At 31.7% G+C, this 18,110-nt stretch overlaps 2 protein-coding genes across 2 annotated transcripts; both read right to left on the bottom strand.

Annotated features, from left to right (window-relative positions):
• Nucleotides 1–1,279: 1,279 nt before the first annotated feature.
• LOC140889618 (protein trichome birefringence-like 34) lies at nt 1,280–3,189 on the bottom strand. The gene is made up of 5 exons (XM_073297336.1): nt 2,797–3,189; nt 2,532–2,706; nt 2,244–2,440; nt 1,799–1,957; nt 1,280–1,634 (listed from the first exon to the last, which is right to left on the bottom strand). Exons 1-5 carry the CDS (start codon nt 3,174–3,176, stop codon nt 1,280–1,282), a joined length of 1,266 nt encoding a protein of 421 aa, XP_073153437.1. The 5' UTR covers nt 3,177–3,189.
• Nucleotides 3,190–15,109: 11,920 nt separating this feature from the next.
• LOC140890434 (abscisic acid receptor PYL4-like) lies at nt 15,110–15,941 on the bottom strand. Its single transcript, XM_073298210.1, has one exon. It carries the CDS (start codon nt 15,925–15,927, stop codon nt 15,253–15,255), a length of 675 nt encoding a protein of 224 aa, XP_073154311.1. The 5' UTR covers nt 15,928–15,941; the 3' UTR covers nt 15,110–15,252.
• Between the last annotated feature and the right edge of the window lie 2,169 nt (nt 15,942–18,110).

Here is an 18,110-nt window from a genome sequence, read left to right as displayed (position 1 = left end):
CCGTCGCCTTAGGAGGTGACTCTTATACCCAGTGGATAATGGTGACCTGAGACTAGTACAAGTGTCCACCCATAACGGTAAATTGACACAAGACTTACGTATCCAAACATTCACAAACTCGTAGTATGAGCGCCCTACTACAGGATATCTCAAAGATATGGGATCAATATGCTCATGTATGCAAGATACAGTCATGACATGTTGTATCATATAAATCATGCAATCACATAATACATGCAAACACATAATACATGCATAATCAATCTGGATATCTCGAATAGTACTTCTGTACCTCATATAATAAGGCAAGCTAAACCAGCTCTATGTCCAAGCATATAGTTCGCACTATAATGCAAAGTACTCATGCATTATAATCTTATTCTAAAAGTCTTAACTAAGCTATAGCATACTCCCTATTTACTATAAGGAGCTATAGTTATACCTGCGTCTGTCGTCAGCCCACTGATGACGACTGCTACAGAACTTGGGCACCTCTCCGCCGTAACCCCGGAGCACCTTGCCAACTCCTGGACCAAGCCTAAGAAGGCTAGAAATCACCTAAAAACCCTAAAACCGAGAGAAGAGTTGGGAATTGGTGTGAAAATTGTGAAGCTCGGGTGGCCTATTTATAGGCAACGATCAGAAGCTCCGATCGCTTGATCGGAAGCTTCGATCCTCACATGCATGCCACGTTCTGGACAGCTGTGATCGGAAGCTCCAATCTTCACTTCGAAAGCTCCGATCTCCCGCATGCAGCTATGTTTCCACGCCTCCATGTCACGTACGGAAGCTACAAATCGGAAGCTCTAATCGTCTCCGTTGCTTCCGATCAGGGTTCGTTGGTTCCGATCTCGGAACCCCCGATCTTATTTCGGATGTTCCGATCTTTACCAAGTTCATTTAGCCAAATTCTTCCCTTCCATATCTGATTATATTTGTCTTCATTGTGGTTGAATTTCCATATTGATTGAAAGGATTCAGTTAGAAGCACACTTATATTTAATTAATATAGAGTTGAAATCGCACAAGAAAATTTCAAAATGGTGATGATAGTTAAGATTCAGATTTTTGGACCTCTAATTGGTGAAATTTTGGTGTTAGTACTAAAACAAATTAAACAAATTTCGTCTTGATTTTCAATTTGTGTAAGACATGTACATAGCTATGTAATATGAGTGATCGCGTGTGATAATTTTACATATACTAGTCGCATGCAAATTCATCAGTAAATTATGAAAATTTCCCAGAAAAAATAATCAGTATCTTTTCAAAACCTTAATTATTCGATCTGTTTGAAAATATAAGCATACAAGAGCTCGTTCCAAACATCAGGAACTCCCGGAAGACACCAATGTATACAATCAGCGTAACTAAAAGGGTTAGAAATCTGGTCTTTACTCAAAGGCTCCCATTGTTTCCTGTAAATTGAGGGATGCCCTTCTTTTCTATACTCCGAAAGCTGAGTTATATTTATTATTTCTACGCTTAATCCTCTTTTTCTAACTTCATCGATCGATTTTTCGACTATTCCCATCATTTTAGGATCCGATCCTCTTCCCCTATATCCTTGTTTCTTGATAAGTTCGGTTTCGTTGAGGCAATTTTCACCCACGGACTTTCCCCATTCTTCCGCCCTGAAATCAATACGAAATGATTTAACACACTGATCTAAATGCATGCTTCAATGCGATAGTAAGTGCTATATATATGTACCATGAAAGTTATAAACACGGTTTCACGTTAACTTTGAAATTACAAAACTCTCTGCATACATGTAGTATAATTAATATGGTGATACCTTTCATGAGTAGGAGACATGGTCATGAAGAACAATTGAGTCTTGCTGCGATTCACATGGATTTCCAACCAGTCGGACCACGTTTTCATCGCCATTTCGTAGCTACGTAGCATGTCTACATCCTTGTAGATTCCATCCGAATTCTCAAACGAACCCCATCTATCATGTACAATTATATATTAATTATAGGAAACTAAATGTCATGATCGATTGAGTTCAACACATGAGATAAAAAAAACAAACAAATAAAGCCCCTATATAATAGTTAGAGAGTTTTTTTCAACTGTCCACCTACCATGCCCACCAATGATGTGGCACTATTCTATTGGATGTGATAAAAATGTGATCCAATAGAATAGTGTCACATCATTGGTGGGCATAGTAGGTGGGTACTTGAAAGAAACTCAATAGTTAGATATATATATATATATATATAGCTACTTACAATACTTTCATTTGAGGGCGTCGCCACCAAAGATAGGTGTTGAACACAAGTATTTCGGCATCGGTCCAATGTCGGGCATGCTTTTCAATAGCCTGTGCTCGTACTATCCGATCTGGTAACCGATGGTTCACCGGATCATCCGAATTTGACTCCACTAGCAACGGTTCCCAGTAGAACTCAATTTTCGCATTGTACTCCTTTCATTAATTATTGCATTATAAAAATTAATATAATGATCATTGATGAAAAAATTGCATGCATTTAATTATAATAATTAATGAGACTTACTTTGGCCTTGAAAGTGATGAGAGAGCTGCCATTGTTGTGCATGTATTTTTGGCCTTTTGGGATTGCCTTGTCAAGAAGACATACCATAGACACCCATTGCCCTCTATTCAAAGAATCCCCAACAAATACTAGCCTTTTATTCCTCAATCTCTCTAACAATGTTGTGGCATTGAACCTTTATTTATGTTAAGTACAAGGCAAAATGTAAATATATATATTGTTAATTATCTTATAAATTATATTTTGAAACATTTAGCAAGGGTACCTAGGGAGGTTGCAATGGTGAGGCTGCCATCTCCAATTTTGGTAACTCAAGTCTTTTCTTCCAAATTTCGCGCAAGCCAATTGATCCGACATGAACGTGCACTCTTCCTCCTTGTACAAAGGATACGAAGCATCATCGAAAACCCATTTTCCAGAAAACAGATCACATTCCGAAGACGACTCATTTTTCCTTTCTATCACGTTCGGATCACCTCCATCTCCTTTCTTAACTAGGTATTCGCCACTCTCTGCCGTCAAATAAATGGCTCCAGCCACCAAGGCCGCCACAAGAAGTCCTATAAGGGAGTGGAAGCTGCACCTTATGTCGCATATTCCGGCAAGTGAACCCATCTTTTTCGCCATTAGTTTCGGATCATTCATCGATGCTCAACCTCAAAACATCCTAGCTCTTACATGAATGCATGTGCCTCTAACTCGTCTAGAGCTGATCTTTCTTTAAGTTGCTGGCATTTGGTGAGATTAAGCTTTCAGAATCTGTTGGGATTCAATATTGGGAGTGGAAAATTGGGTGGTTTAGTAAAAACAGTACTTTAAAAGTTTTTGGTGTAACGACGACATGGGAAGTATATTATTTAAGGCAATGTCGACTTTTATTAGGTGGTAACAACTAAATTGTTAATTCGATAGATACAATATATATATATGGATAGAGTTGTTGGAACTTTCCGGGAAGTGGTTGTCATATTCATGAATCGTTGGCTTCAAGATATTGCTTCTGAAAATCCTCCATTTACTCCATTATACGTACACATAAGTATGTATGTATTGTATATATGTGTGCAAAAGTATTTTGAAGTTATGATATTTAACTCGGATTAATGTTCGAATCGAAGGATAGAATTTGAAATACATCGACCAGGACTAGTTTAGTGAGTTAATTTCAAATTAATTAGAGCCAAAAAAAAAAAAAGTCCAAACGTGTTGCGAAGTGTACACAAATTTAATGTAGAGGAGAAATATATATTTTTCCCTAGTGTAAATTTTAATATGTTTTTTTATTATCAAAGTTAAATAATAGGTAAAATAAAAAAAAGGAATGATTAAATATTTCAAATTTATCTTTAGAAAAGATCAAATTATTTTTAATATCAAATTTTTTTGAAAAAAAATTCATCTAGTATTATTACGGAACCTAAAAGGCTCTCATAGTTAGAGTTGTCAAAGTGGGTTGGCCCCGTTGGATTGACCTTCCGTCCCGTTATATAGGCGGGTTGGGTTGGCAAATTTACAATTCGCCTAAATGGTAAGCCACCCCACCAAGTGATGGCTTGTGGTGGGTTGCGAGCCAACCCCGCCTCAACCCGCCAAATATAACTAAAAATCGATGAAACAGTCTGTCCCGCGCCGCTAACTGAAGGGTTTTGGTGGGTTGCGGATTGACTCATCTCGTCGGCCCGTTTTGACAGCTCTACTCCAACTTCGTTGTATATTAAACATGCTCAGTACGTTCAAGTGTTAATCACATATGTTTCATAGTTTTAACCTATTAGGATCCAAAGAACAAATTTGATATTTTTCAAAAATTCACCTAACAAACACACACAACAACAAGAACACAATCCCATAAATCCGATAAAAAAAAAAACCCAACACAGATCAATCACCAACTCACGCGAAAGCGATTTAACCAACACATGTATTTACGTTGTTCCGCAGTGAATATGCCTACATCCACGAAGAGCAACACAATCACTTTATTAATCACGAACCAAGAAGAAATCTAGCTCTAATCATAGTTTTTACAGATCAACCAGAAAAAACTCTAACGCTGAATATAGACTAAATTTAAAACTCAAATCCTTGAATTTTCCTGTCATAATCGGCGCCTCAGTTTTCTCTCTTGAATTCTCTTCTTCTTTCTCTCTCTCAAATCAAACTATGGAGGTTGAAGAATCAGTTGTGTTTCGTAATTCTGTTACAGCAGCTTCCATCTTCTTATATAAAAAAACCACCGACTTTCATGTTGAGCTTTTAGGTTGGTAAGTTGTTTGGCCCATTCTTTAATCAGCATGACCCAACCTGATAAGTTCTTTACATCTTGAAGCATTCGATATGCCCTCACATTTTGATTTGCTTTGATCTGCGTCCTCGCACCAAGCTCCAAACTCCACGGACAATCGATCTGCTAACATAACTCATTTACCCAGCAACTTCGATCTGATCTCAGTGGTTGATCTGACCATGAACTTATCTGACACTAAGCTCATTTGATCACTGCTCTTCGATCTGATCCCTTCTCCAGTCGATCTGATAGAAGAACACTTCAGCATAACCAAATCTTTCATAGTTTTAACCAGGGGCGGAGCCAGAAATGTTTAATCTGGTGGGCAAAAAAATTGTTTCGAAATATAAATATATATATATATATATATGTAAATAAAGATTAATTATCAAAGATGTGATGAAAAAATTATTAGATTGAGATTTTGATTAAAAAAATATATAAAGCAACATGTCATACACTTAGAAAATTTTCATATTAAAAACTCCGAAAAAAACTTGTTTGACAAAAACCCAAAAACAACTGTCTTATCACAAGTGAACTTTATATTATCATAAATAAAATTATTCATACCAATACACAAACAGTGGACTAACGTTTATCAATAAATAAAAAAATGTATTATTTTTTTTTAATCCATAAAAAAAATATGTTGTAACTGTAATTAATCTGGTATATATATTATCAATATATTATTAATTTTTAACTTTTGTCTCGATTTATTTCCCAACTGAATTCAAATGTCACGAATGCTGCGACTTAATTCTAATTTGTATTTGCATTTATTTTTGTGTTATTAAATTTAATAAAAAAATGAAAAATTTTCTTGTAACTAATTGCACGGTCAACTCAACTAACACAAAAAATTAGAACAAATTCAAAAACAAAAGGTGCCTAAACTAATGGCCAGTGGGTATTAGAAATTTTGGGCAAAATCTGCCGGGCAATTGCCCGGTTTTGCTCATATAATACATCCGCCCCTGGTTTTAACCAAATTATTGTATTGTACGTAAAGATACTCATGCATGTTTAGCGTTTAATTTTGTTTAATGTTACGTTGAAGGGTAGTTATCGTAAAACATTATACCGAGAAAACTAAGAAATTATTCGGTTATACATTCTCATTTTGTGTTCTTTTCGAGTTTGAATTAATTAGTTGATTTCAAGAAATTAATTATGAGACGTTTATGGAAATTAGAGGCAGATGGGTGAAGCTTAGAGCCGGACTAAGCAAGCAATGGACTCATGGCCCGGACCAATAAGGGGCCCAAAGTTTTTTAAAAAAATTATATGTATATTATGGCCCAAAAAAAAAACCAATACATAAAAACAAGTCTTTGAGTCAGGATGAACGTTCAATATTAACGGTGATGAGATGAGTTCGGAGTTGATTATTTTGATATGCTATTTAACAAATGGGGACCCAAAAAAAAAAAGAAGAAGAAAAAGAAGAAAAAAAATTGATAATTACATTTTTTATTCCCAAATAAGTATATTGTATATAAGATTTTGTTAAACATACCTGTAACAATTGCATAGTAGAAAGCAGCTTCTCGATTTTGAATTTAATTAAGAATTATTTTTGATTAACAATATCGCATAATAGACTAAATAGGCTCACTATATCTTGTCGATCGAGAAAGAAATATTCCGAGACTTTTGGATTATAAAGATTTGATAATAATGATCACCTTTAAAACAACTAGACAAATAGTATTTATGTAGTTAATTATTTCAAATATTTGTGGACTTGTTGCTAACATAATATATTGTTATGGTATATTTATGTATTGTTTAATTTAGGGGTGATTTTTCGATATACCGTACTAAAAATATTGGTATGAAAAAAAATTCATATCGATATCGATAGCGATAGCGATAGTGATAACGATAGCGAAATTCTGAAATTTTGGTATGGAAAAAATTCATATTGATATCGTATAGATACCGAAAAAAATTCGTTATACGGAAAAAATGTCTTTATATCGAAAAAATTTCGGTACAATATATCAAAAATTCGGTATTTTGATCTCGTATGCCAGTCCTAGTTTAATTAATTAGTTTATTGTTATTTGCGAATCACCACACCTCTATAATTTGTGTAGGTTAATGTTCCATAAGCTATATATGTATATATATGCCGTACTTGTGTTCAACAGAGTTTGAAACCGGCAAAGAAAAATAAATGGTAAATAAAATAACTATAAAATTCAATTCCCGGTTCCATGCTTAGACTATAGCAAAGCGACAATGTTGCAAGTACAAGGCTATCCTAGTGCTGGCCTTTTTTTAATTTTTTGTTATTTAATTATGGGAATTATTAAATGCAATGTATTTTTAAGTTTAATTATCAATAATCTGATCATATTATTCTGTAGATTTTTAAGTTTTTACTTTAAAAACTATATTTATTCGATAAATAATTAAATTAATAATGTTTTATAATTTTATTTTTAACTGAATAGATAATCAACCTTTTTAATTAGATAAATATGAAAACCATATTTACTTGGTTAATATTAATATTATTTTCATGTGTAAAATTTAAATTAATTAAGCAACAAATTTAATTATTTAAATTATTAAAATTTATGATATAAGTTAATTAAATTCATTGTTTTAAAATTTTATTTTATTTAATTATTTCATCAATTTCAGTACAGAAACTAATGAATTATCTATCATTATAGAAATTAATTAACCATAAAATGATATATTGATATTTTAGTTGATGTGACAATAATTTTTTTTGTGTAATAAATTAGTTGTTTAAATAAAATAGCCGAAAATTTTCTAAGAATATTTTTTTAGTACGGAGTTTAGAGTCGATAAATTGAAGATAAATTTTATATCTTATAAAAAAATTGCATTATTTTAGCGTTAGTACTACGCTAAATTACAGTAATGAGGATGAATGTCTCATGTGGATGACATAAGAATATGGACAGCTGAATGGTGCTATTTTTATCCTTTGTTTGAAGGTTATTTATTGAATTTCATTTCTAAATATCATACCTTTTTTATATATATTAGTCATACTTGCACATGCGTTGCGTGTGTAATTAAAATATAAATATTATTTATTGTATACATATATATATATATATGTATTTATTGTTTCAAATCAATAAAAAATTTGAAAAAAAAAATGAAAGCAAAAAAATAGAGAAAGTCATGGACAAATGAAGTTTTATATAAATATAGAGATTTTTTGTTTTTTGTTTTTTGTTTTTTTAAGGGTAGTTTAGATATTTTGTTTTGGTTTCACGAAATTAATTTTAATTCGGTTATTAAGTGGTCATCTTTTTTAATAATATAGTAAGATGGTAAAAATAACTAATTATCGCATATATGTCGTCGAAAACTAAGAAAAACAACGAGCTTTTAGAAGTCTGAAAAAAAGAATGAGAAGTCGAGAGAAGAAACTCTAACAAAGTAACAAGAGTGCGATAAAATTGGCAAGATAACTTCCACTTTGTTAGATATGAATGGAAGTTATTATTAATATACATATTTTTAGAGAAAAGTGTACCGTGTAATTGTGGAAGTTTACCTTCAAACACCATGATATTTTGATTCAATACTCTCGAATCAAACTATGGAGGTTGAAGAATCAGTTGTGTTTCGTAATTATGTTACAGCTGCTTTCATCTACTTATATAGAAAAACCACCGACTTTCATCTTGGGCTTTTAGGTCGGTAAGTTGTTTGGCCCATTTTTTAATCAACATGGCCCAATCCGATAAGTTCTTTACTTCTTGAACCATTCGATATGCCCTCACATTTTGATCTGCTTTGATATGCGTCCTCGCACCAAGCTCCAAACTCCACGGACAATCGATCTGCTAACATAAATCATTTGTCCATCAACTTCGATCTGATCTCAGTAGTTGATCGGACCATGAACTTATCTGATACTAAGCTCATTTGATCACTGCTCTTCGATCTGATCCCTTTTTCAGTCGAGGTAATAGAAGCACACTTCAGCATAACTAAATCTTTCATAATTTTAACCAAATCATTGTGTTGTACGTAAAAATACTGATGCATGTTTAGCGTTTAAATTCATTTAATGTTACGTTGAAGGGTAGTTATCGTAAAACATTATACCGAGACAACGAAGAAATTATTCGGTTATACTTTCTCATTTTGTGTTCTTTTCGAGTTTTAATTAATTAGTTGATTTCAAGAAATTAATTATGAGGCGTTTATGGAAATTAGAGGTAGATGGGTTAAGCTTAGAGCCGGACTAAGCAAGCAATGGACTCATGGCCCGGACCAATAAGGGGCCCAGTTTTTTTAAAATACTATATGTATAATATGGCCCAATAAAAAAAGCCCAATACATAAAACAAGTCTTTGAGTCATGATGAACGTTCAATATTAACGGTGATAAGATGAGTTCGGAGTTGATTGTTTTGATATGATATTTAACAAATGGGGACAAAAAAAACAAGAAGAAGAAGAAGAAAAATTGATAATTACATTTTTTATTCCCAAATAAGTATATTGTATATAAGATTTTGTTAACCATATCTGTAACAATTGCATAGTAGAAAATTACTTCTCGATTTGGAATTTACTTAAGAATTATTTTCGATTAACAATGTCGCATGATAGACTAAATAGGCTCACTATATCTTGTCGATCGAGAAAGAAATATTCCGACAAATGGATTATAAAGATTTGATAATAATGATCACCTTTAAAACAACTAGACAAATAGTATTTATGTAGTTAATTATTTCAAATATTTGTGGCCTTGTGGCTAACATAATATATTGTTATGGTATATTTATGTAATGTTTAATTTAGGGATGGCTTTTCGGTATACCGTACTAAAAATATTGGTATGAAAAAAATTCATACCGATAGCGATAGCAAAATTCTGAAATTTTGGTACGGAAAAAAATCCATATTGATAGTTGATACCGTATAGATACTGAAAAAAAATTTAATTATACCGAAAAAATATCTGTATATCGAAAAAATTTCGGTACGATATGCCAAAAGTTCGGTATTTTGATCCGGTATGCCAACTCTAGTTTAATTAATTAGTTTATTGTTATTTGCGAATCATCACACCTCTATAATTTGTGTAGGTTAATGTTCCATAAGCTAAATATATATATATATATGCCATACTTGTGTTCAACAGAGTTTGAAACCGGCAAAGAAAAATAAATGGTAAATAAAATAACTATAAAATTCAATTCCCGGTTCCATGCTTAGATTATAGCAAAGCTACAATGTTGCAAGTACAAGGCTATCCTTGGCGGGCTTTTTATTAAAATAATATACAAATTAAAAATACATATACAAATACAACATTTTAGAAAAGTTGATCAAAGTATTGCAATTCGGGACTAACTATCCCGGATTTGTCAGACTTTTCTGCCACCATGGCAAAAAGTCTGACATATATATTTATATATATTGTATATATATTGTTCCGATTGAATTCGAAACGGGTTGATTGTTTTTAAAAATATATCGAAATTAATATTAGTTTTATTCCAATTTTAAAATATTTAATGAATTTAAATAAGATAATATATGTATTTCAAATTAATAATCGAGATAATAGATAATCAAATCAAATTATACTTACATAAAGATAATAGTAATTTTTAATTTGACATAATTGCACTTGAATTGTTAAATTTTTATTGTTTGGATATCTACAATAAAAATATTTATTTTTATTATTTTATTATATTTATTGTTTACTGAATTACGGATTCTATTTTTATATATTTAATTATAAAATGATCGGCTAGTTTAACATGTCTTGTTATAGTCAATTTTTTTCGGTCAGCCAATCATTTATTGACCAAAAAACAAAAATTACAAAAATTTGATATTTTTTGAAGTATAATAGTTTCAAACAAATGCATTAGTTTTATAATTTTTATATTATTTTAAAAAATATTGTCATCTAGTTCTATTTTATTCCATTAAAAACAAAATATTGTATATAGATCGATCTATATACAATATTTTGTTTTTTGTAAAATAAAATAAGACTAGATAACTGGATTTTTTAAAATTAAATAAAAATTATAAAACCAATGAGTTGTTTGAAACTATAATAATTCGAAAAAGATTAAATTTTTGTAATTTTTATTTTGGGTCAATAAATGATCGGTTGACCGAAAAAAAAAATAAACTTAAAAAAGATATGTTAAACACTTAAAATAGCCGACTTTTCATAATTAAATATGTACTGAATTCAGTAAACAATAGATATAAAAAATAAAAATAAATTTTTATTATTATAGATATATCCAAACAATAAAAAATTTAACAATTAATTCCAATTATGTTAAATTAAATATCAACTATTATCTAAGTGTGAGTATAATTTGATTTGGTTATCTATTATCTCGATTATTAATTTGAAACACATATATTATTTAATTTGAATTGATTAAATATTTAAAAATTTAAACAAAAAATATTTATAAGTTTTGTATTTTTTTTAAAAACAATCGGCTTGTTTCGGATCCAATCTATATATATATATATATAAATGATACTCTGCACACTCTTACCCTGCACACATGTGGGCGCCTGTCAACGTGGCGCGCCCACAACCACAAATTTTTTTAATTTTTTTTTACAAAAAACGGTTGATCAATCATAGACCGCCACGTAGGCGGTGCCCATGTTACCCTGCACCCCTAAGTGCAGGATATCAAAATTATATATATATATATATATATATATATATATATGAATGATCCCCTGCACACTAGTGTGCAGGGATCCATGGGCGCAAGCTGAGCTGACAGCCCAGCTGGTGCCCACATAATTTTTTTTTTTTTTTTTTTTTAGTTTATTGGGCTCAATATTGCAGCCCAGATGTAGAAGATGTCTTCTCTGAGATACCAACGCATAGCTTCTTCGCTATCTTCTTCTCTCGGAACGCTCCGTCGCCGCGACTCAACCTTTAAGTTCTTGACTAATTTCATTTTTTCTTGATTAAATTTTTGTGTTTTCTCTACCTTTTTTCCCCCGATTCCCACATACCTTCTCTCCGACCGACCCACCCACCCACCTTCTATTTCCATTATTTGTGTTCATGTTCAGCCCCGATAATCGATCCACCATATTTCATTTGTTGGAATTTCTGTTCCCAGCAGCATGAATCCGGACTCCAGATCTAAACTCTTGAAAACATCACTGGATTTTAATTACTCTGTTTGTTTGGTTATTAAAATTAAGGAATTCAATTCAAGGGTTGACTCGATAACTGTTGATTTGAAGGAACAAAAGCTGACGGTGGTCGGAGAAATGGTGCGGTGGCGGTGGTGGTGGTGAGAAGCTGATGAAGGTGGGAAAGGCGAACATGGTTTCTGTCGGGCCGGCAAAAGAAGAGAAAGCCCGGCTGCCATTACTTTTGCCCCATTAGTTAAAAAAAAAAAAAAAAAATATGTGGGCGCCAGCTGGGCTGCCAGCTCAGCTGGCTCCCATGGATCCCCTGCACACTAGTGTGCAGGGGATCATTTCTTTATATATATAAAATTCGAAACTTATTGTCCCGTCAAGTTTTCTGCCAACATTTCCACATGGCTGAAAATCTGATAAATTCGGGACAGTAAGTCCCGGATTGCACTACATTGATCAACATTTTACAAATGTTGTATTTTCATATGTTTTTTTATTTTTATAATATTTTAATAAAAAAGCCGGCTATCCTAGTGATGGCCTTTTTTCAATTTTTTGTTATTTAATTATGGGAATTATTAAATGCAATGTATTTTTAAGTTTAATTATCAATAATCTGATCATATTATTCTGTAGATTTTTAAGTTTTTACTTTAAAAACTTTATTTATTCGATAAATAATTAAATTAATTAATGTTTTATAATTTTATTTTTAACTGAATAAGATAATCAACTTTTTTAATTAGATAAATATGAAAACCATATTTACTTGGTTTATATTAATATTATTTTCTTGTGTAATATTTAAATTAATTAAGAAACAAATTTAATTATTTAAATTATTAAAATTTATGATATAAGTTAATTAAAGTCATTGTTTAAAAATTTTATTTTATTTAATTATTTCATCAATTTCAGTACAGACACTAATGAATTATCTATCATTATAGAAATTAATTAACCATAAAATTATATATTGATATTTTAATTGATGTGATAATAAATTTTTTTTTTGTAATAAATTAGTAGTTTAAATAAAATAGCCGAGAATTTTCTAAGAATATTTTTTTTTAGTACGGAGTTTAGAATCGATCGATTGAAGATAAGTTTTATATCTTGTAAAAAAAATTGCATTATTTTAACGTTAGTACTGTGCTAAAATACAGTAATGAGGTCATGTCTCATTTGGATGACATAAAAATATGGACGGCTGAATGTTGCTATTTTTATCCTTTGTTTGAAGGTTATTTATTGAATTTCATTTCTAAATATCATACTATATATATGTATTTTTTTTGTTTCAAATGAATAAAAAATTTGAAAAAAAAATGAAAGCGAAAAATAGAGAAAGTCATAGACAAATGAAGTTTTATATAAATATAGAGATTTTTTATTTTTTTTTTTTGTTTTTTTAAGGATAGTTTAGATATTTTGTTTTGGTTTCACGAAATTAATTTTAATTCTGTTATTAAATGGTCATCTTCTTTAATAATATAATAAAATAGTAAAAATAACTAATTATCGCATATATGTCGTCGAAAACTGAGAAAAACAATACACGAGCTTTTAGAAGTTTCTAAAAAAAAGAATGAGAAGTCGAGAGAAGAAACTCTAACAAAGTAACAAGAGTGGCAAGATAACTTCCACTTTGTTAGATATGAATGGAAGTTATTACTAATATACATATTTTTAGAGAAAAGTGTATTGTGTAATTGTGGAAGTTTACCTTCAAACACCATGATATTTTGATTCAATACTCTCTGCGAAATGCGAACAAAGTAGCTTATGTCTTAGCTACACGTGTCTTTTCTACTAATCAAATTGTTGAATTTTTTTGATTCACTAACTCCATATATAACCGATATCGTAAACAATGACTTTTCTGTTAAGCGTTCATGAAAATTTTAAGTTAAAAAATGTTATATCTGGTACTAACACATATATTAATTGAATATTTTAAATCGTACAATTATGTAAAGATCATGTGTTTATATTTCTTAGCATGAAAAACTTTCAAGTCCTCGGAGAAATCAGAATTTAACATTAATTATGTCTAACAAAAAAATTATCCAAAAAAATTATTATCTATTGTTTGGTATATTAATTTTTTGTGGTCAGATTAAACAATCTAAACATGATGTTTGAATTGCTGTGCAGTTTTAAAATTTTGAATTACATAGTTAATTATCACCGACTATAATTTTGATAAATGGAAAAACGTTTGATTCTTCGTCTTTTATGTCCAACATGATTTTAGAAAAAAAAAAAAGATAATAAAACTCGATATGGTTTGTAGACTTGAGACCATGAGCATTACTATAATATAAATAATACAAGTAGAAGCAAAGCTATTAAAAGACAGCTAGCTCGAGCCACTTGCTCTCCAAGTTGCAGCCAAAACACATAAACACAATTCGCAACTTGCATGCATTAATTAATCGCCACAACCTATAAATAATATTACGTCCAACTTGCCTAACCTACTGTATGTTACACACTTTACCGTTTTGGATAATAATAAATATAATATAATACACCATAAAATTTAATAATTATTATCCAAAAACGTAAATTTGGTGTTTTATGTTTCATTATTTGTTTTTAGCTGAAAACGGACTGTACAAACACATAATATATGTTACACTCATATATTAGTTACTAGTTATATAGGGATCGATTAATATAGATCTTATACCAAACTTTGAATACCAACTGGATTATTATTGTGGCAAAAACATATTCTTTCATCATGCTAGCTGTTTATTGCCTTCACGCATATGCTATGAATAATAATTCAGTTTAATTTCCCCCAACTATTATGTCATTGAGTTTTATGCTTCATTTCTTGAACAACCATATTGCAAAAATTTAATTCTTGGTTAATTTTTTTTTGGGCTACTATTATATATAGATTGGAATTAGGCTTTCAGTATTTAATATTTCTCTGACTTGTTCATAACATTTTTCAGACATCCAAAGGTCGTCGGCCTTTCGATTTATGAATTGTTCCTAAAAAAAAAAATCACTTTAGAAATAATATTATGAATATGAAGATATCGATCGAAAGATTGTAAATAAAAAAGAGTTCATACAAAACATAGGGAAGGGATAAAAAAAAATATAGGAAAATTAATCATCACATCCCAAACATAAACCACATTTACAATTACATTATACAAATTTCATCACAGACAATTAATAATTTTGATTTGTGGATGAAATCTGATGTAAAAATGGAGAATATAATTATTTTCAAATATTTATTTATGTAGAAGCGTTACGCCTAGCTGAAGCCTGGGCAGTATGCGCCAAAGACTGGAGATTGCATTTGACGATAGTGTCCACAAAAACACAGGTTTCTTCTTTAGTGTTCCCTTGCGGCACGTCCACCACGTACGACTCCACCACCACCGTGCCTCCTCCGTCCTCCGCCGCATGCAGCGTCGTGACGGACCTGTAGTTCGCCAGGCGGTGGTCCCCTCCGACGACGCTGAAGCTGATGATGTGCCTCTCGTCGTCCAGGATCTCCAAACGCTCCGTGCTGCTCACGGCGGGGAGTCCGGAGATGACGTGGATCTCCCGGAGAGTGCCCACGTCGCCGTCGCCAAGGATCACGTGGCAGCTCTTGATGAAGTGCTTGTACGCCTGCGGGTTGTCGAAGCGGCGGACGACGGACCACACGGTGGAGACGGGGGCGGAGACGTGCTGGGAGACGGCGGAGCAGCACTGGTTCGAGCCCACGGCGTGGTTGTGGTGGTGTAGCACGTGGTCCGGGACTTGTGCGGCGGAGGGATGGCGGTAGGTTTGCTTGCAGACGGCTGCGGCGGCGGTGGTGGGGGTTTCTTTGATTCTCTGGAGGAGAAGAGAGGATTTGGGGAGGTCGGAAGGCATTTTCATATGGGATAGAAGAAGAGTACTGGGTAGTTGGTTTATATTCATATGTGACAAATACAAGAGAGCAAGTGGGGTTTCGTTTCGATCATTTTGGTTTCTTGTGTAATGAATGAGATCATAAGTCGCATGTTGAGTACTACTTCTAATATTTTATTAGGGGAGGAGACATGCGCAAAATTTGTACCAAGTTCGCAGTACAATTTCATTGTTTACTAAAAAAAACTGTTGGATCAATATAATATAATATAATATAATATAATATAATATAATATAATATAATATAATATAATATAATATAATATAATATAATATGTAACTTCAACCTCTAAAATAATAAAATTTAAAGGGTGTGCATGCACTGAGTTTTTACGGTTATGTTTTGATGCACTCATTTTGAACTTTTTTTTGGCTTTCGAGATCTTACCCCTTTACGGTGCATGATAAGATATAAAAAATTGTCGTGTTGCTCCATGTCATATTAATAATTAGATCCAAAAAAAAAAAAAAAGAAAAGGTAACGATTAGTGTAGAAAATCAAAAATAACAAATTTAGTGGATCATAATCCAAAAACATTTTTATCTTTCAATAATATAGTATTTCCAAAATAATGGTAAAAAAAATAAAACAAACCTAGCTACTTGCTTTTGAGTCAAATTTATTTTATCAACTGCCTTGAATTATTTGTGACGAAGAATACGTCTTAATTTTGGTAATGATAGCATATTATTTGATAAGATAAAACAAAACCTAGAACAGAGTACATAAGCTCAAGTAGGTCTAATATTATATTGGTCTGGATGGATAAAAATATTTAATAATCTATCTTGAGAAAAACTCGTAAATCAGACCGGATAAAAATGATTTTAGATCAAAGTCATACCAAATCAATCTACGCCGCTTAAACATCAATTCAAGTTGTTAGACTCAAAGACAAGAGAATTTGTTGGTGATATAGATGTTATTCTCCGATGATGTTTGTTGCGAAATTTACGCTCCCAAGCGCACGATTGTCAAGTTTTAATATAATGATGAATAGAGTGTCGATCCCACGAGGAGTAATATGAAATTATCTAGTACTTGTAATTAAAATAGTCTAAAATTTATCTAGAAAATCAATAATTGAGAAGTTTGCAGAAAAATAAAATAAGCAATAGATTTTTATAGCACATACACAATTTTCAAAAATTATCAATCAGATGAAAAATGGTCTAGATGTTTAGGTTTCTCCTGGTTTCGACAACAATCACTCCTAATTAACTTGTTTTCATGAATTCCTTTAAATTAATAGCCAAGAACACTTAGATTATTCTATTTCCCTCTTCCGAGTGTCAAATAGATTTTATCAACTACAGTTCAATTTCAATATCTCTATTAAGAATCTAATTGTAGTGATATATGTGTAAAACAATATTCTTTTAAAGGCCCTATTAAAGTTATATACTCTCCCGAGTTATATAAACAATTAACAATGTTATTTCTATCGGTCCTAGTCAAAATCTCCTCTCCCGAATGCCAGATTTCAAATAAATATAACAAATCAATAATTGATCAAGTAATTGAAAAGACATTCAAAACTAGAAAAACAATTAATCTAAGGGATTTCAATTCAATAAAATTAAGAACTTGTAAAAGTGTCTACATCAGGTTCCATCGTCCCTCTAGACTAATGAAATTTAGTTCATGATCAAAATATTGCAAAAATAATTCATGTTCACAATAGACATTAATTCAATAAAAATAAGTTCAAAAGGATGAAAACAAATCCGAATATTCGATGTCGTGTCGTGTCTGGTCGATCGATCTTCGTCTCTGTTCCTTTTGTTCTTCACGTCTTCATATTTCTCTCGCCTTCAAATTCTCGTTCAAGCTCTCTCAATTGTTCTAAAGTTGTGCGTGCGACTGCTACTATTCTCCTCTAAAAATTCCCTTTTTATATGTATATAAAAGCCCACAATAAAGCCCATAATCTAGAGTTTCAGATTTCCAAACTTTGATTTTTTTTCCTAAATTTCACAGATGCGCAGATGCGCTTGAATTTATGCGCAGAATTTCTTCACTTGTGGCGGAGACTTGCATTCTTATAAGCGCATATGCACTTGTTCAATCTCAAGTTTTCTGACTTTTTGCGCGACTTCTCTTCTCTTGAGCGCATATGCGCTTCTTCAATTCCTCATTATCCCAGTTGCTCTATTTCTTTTGCGCTTCTGCTCCTTTTTCCTTCCATCAG

Source organism: Henckelia pumila, chromosome 3, assembly GCF_033568475.1.
Source record: "Henckelia pumila isolate YLH828 chromosome 3, ASM3356847v2, whole genome shotgun sequence".
Taxonomy (NCBI): domain Eukaryota; kingdom Viridiplantae; phylum Streptophyta; class Magnoliopsida; order Lamiales; family Gesneriaceae; genus Henckelia; species Henckelia pumila.
Note: the sequence above shows the minus strand (reverse complement) of the source record. Positions and strands in the feature narration are given on the sequence as shown.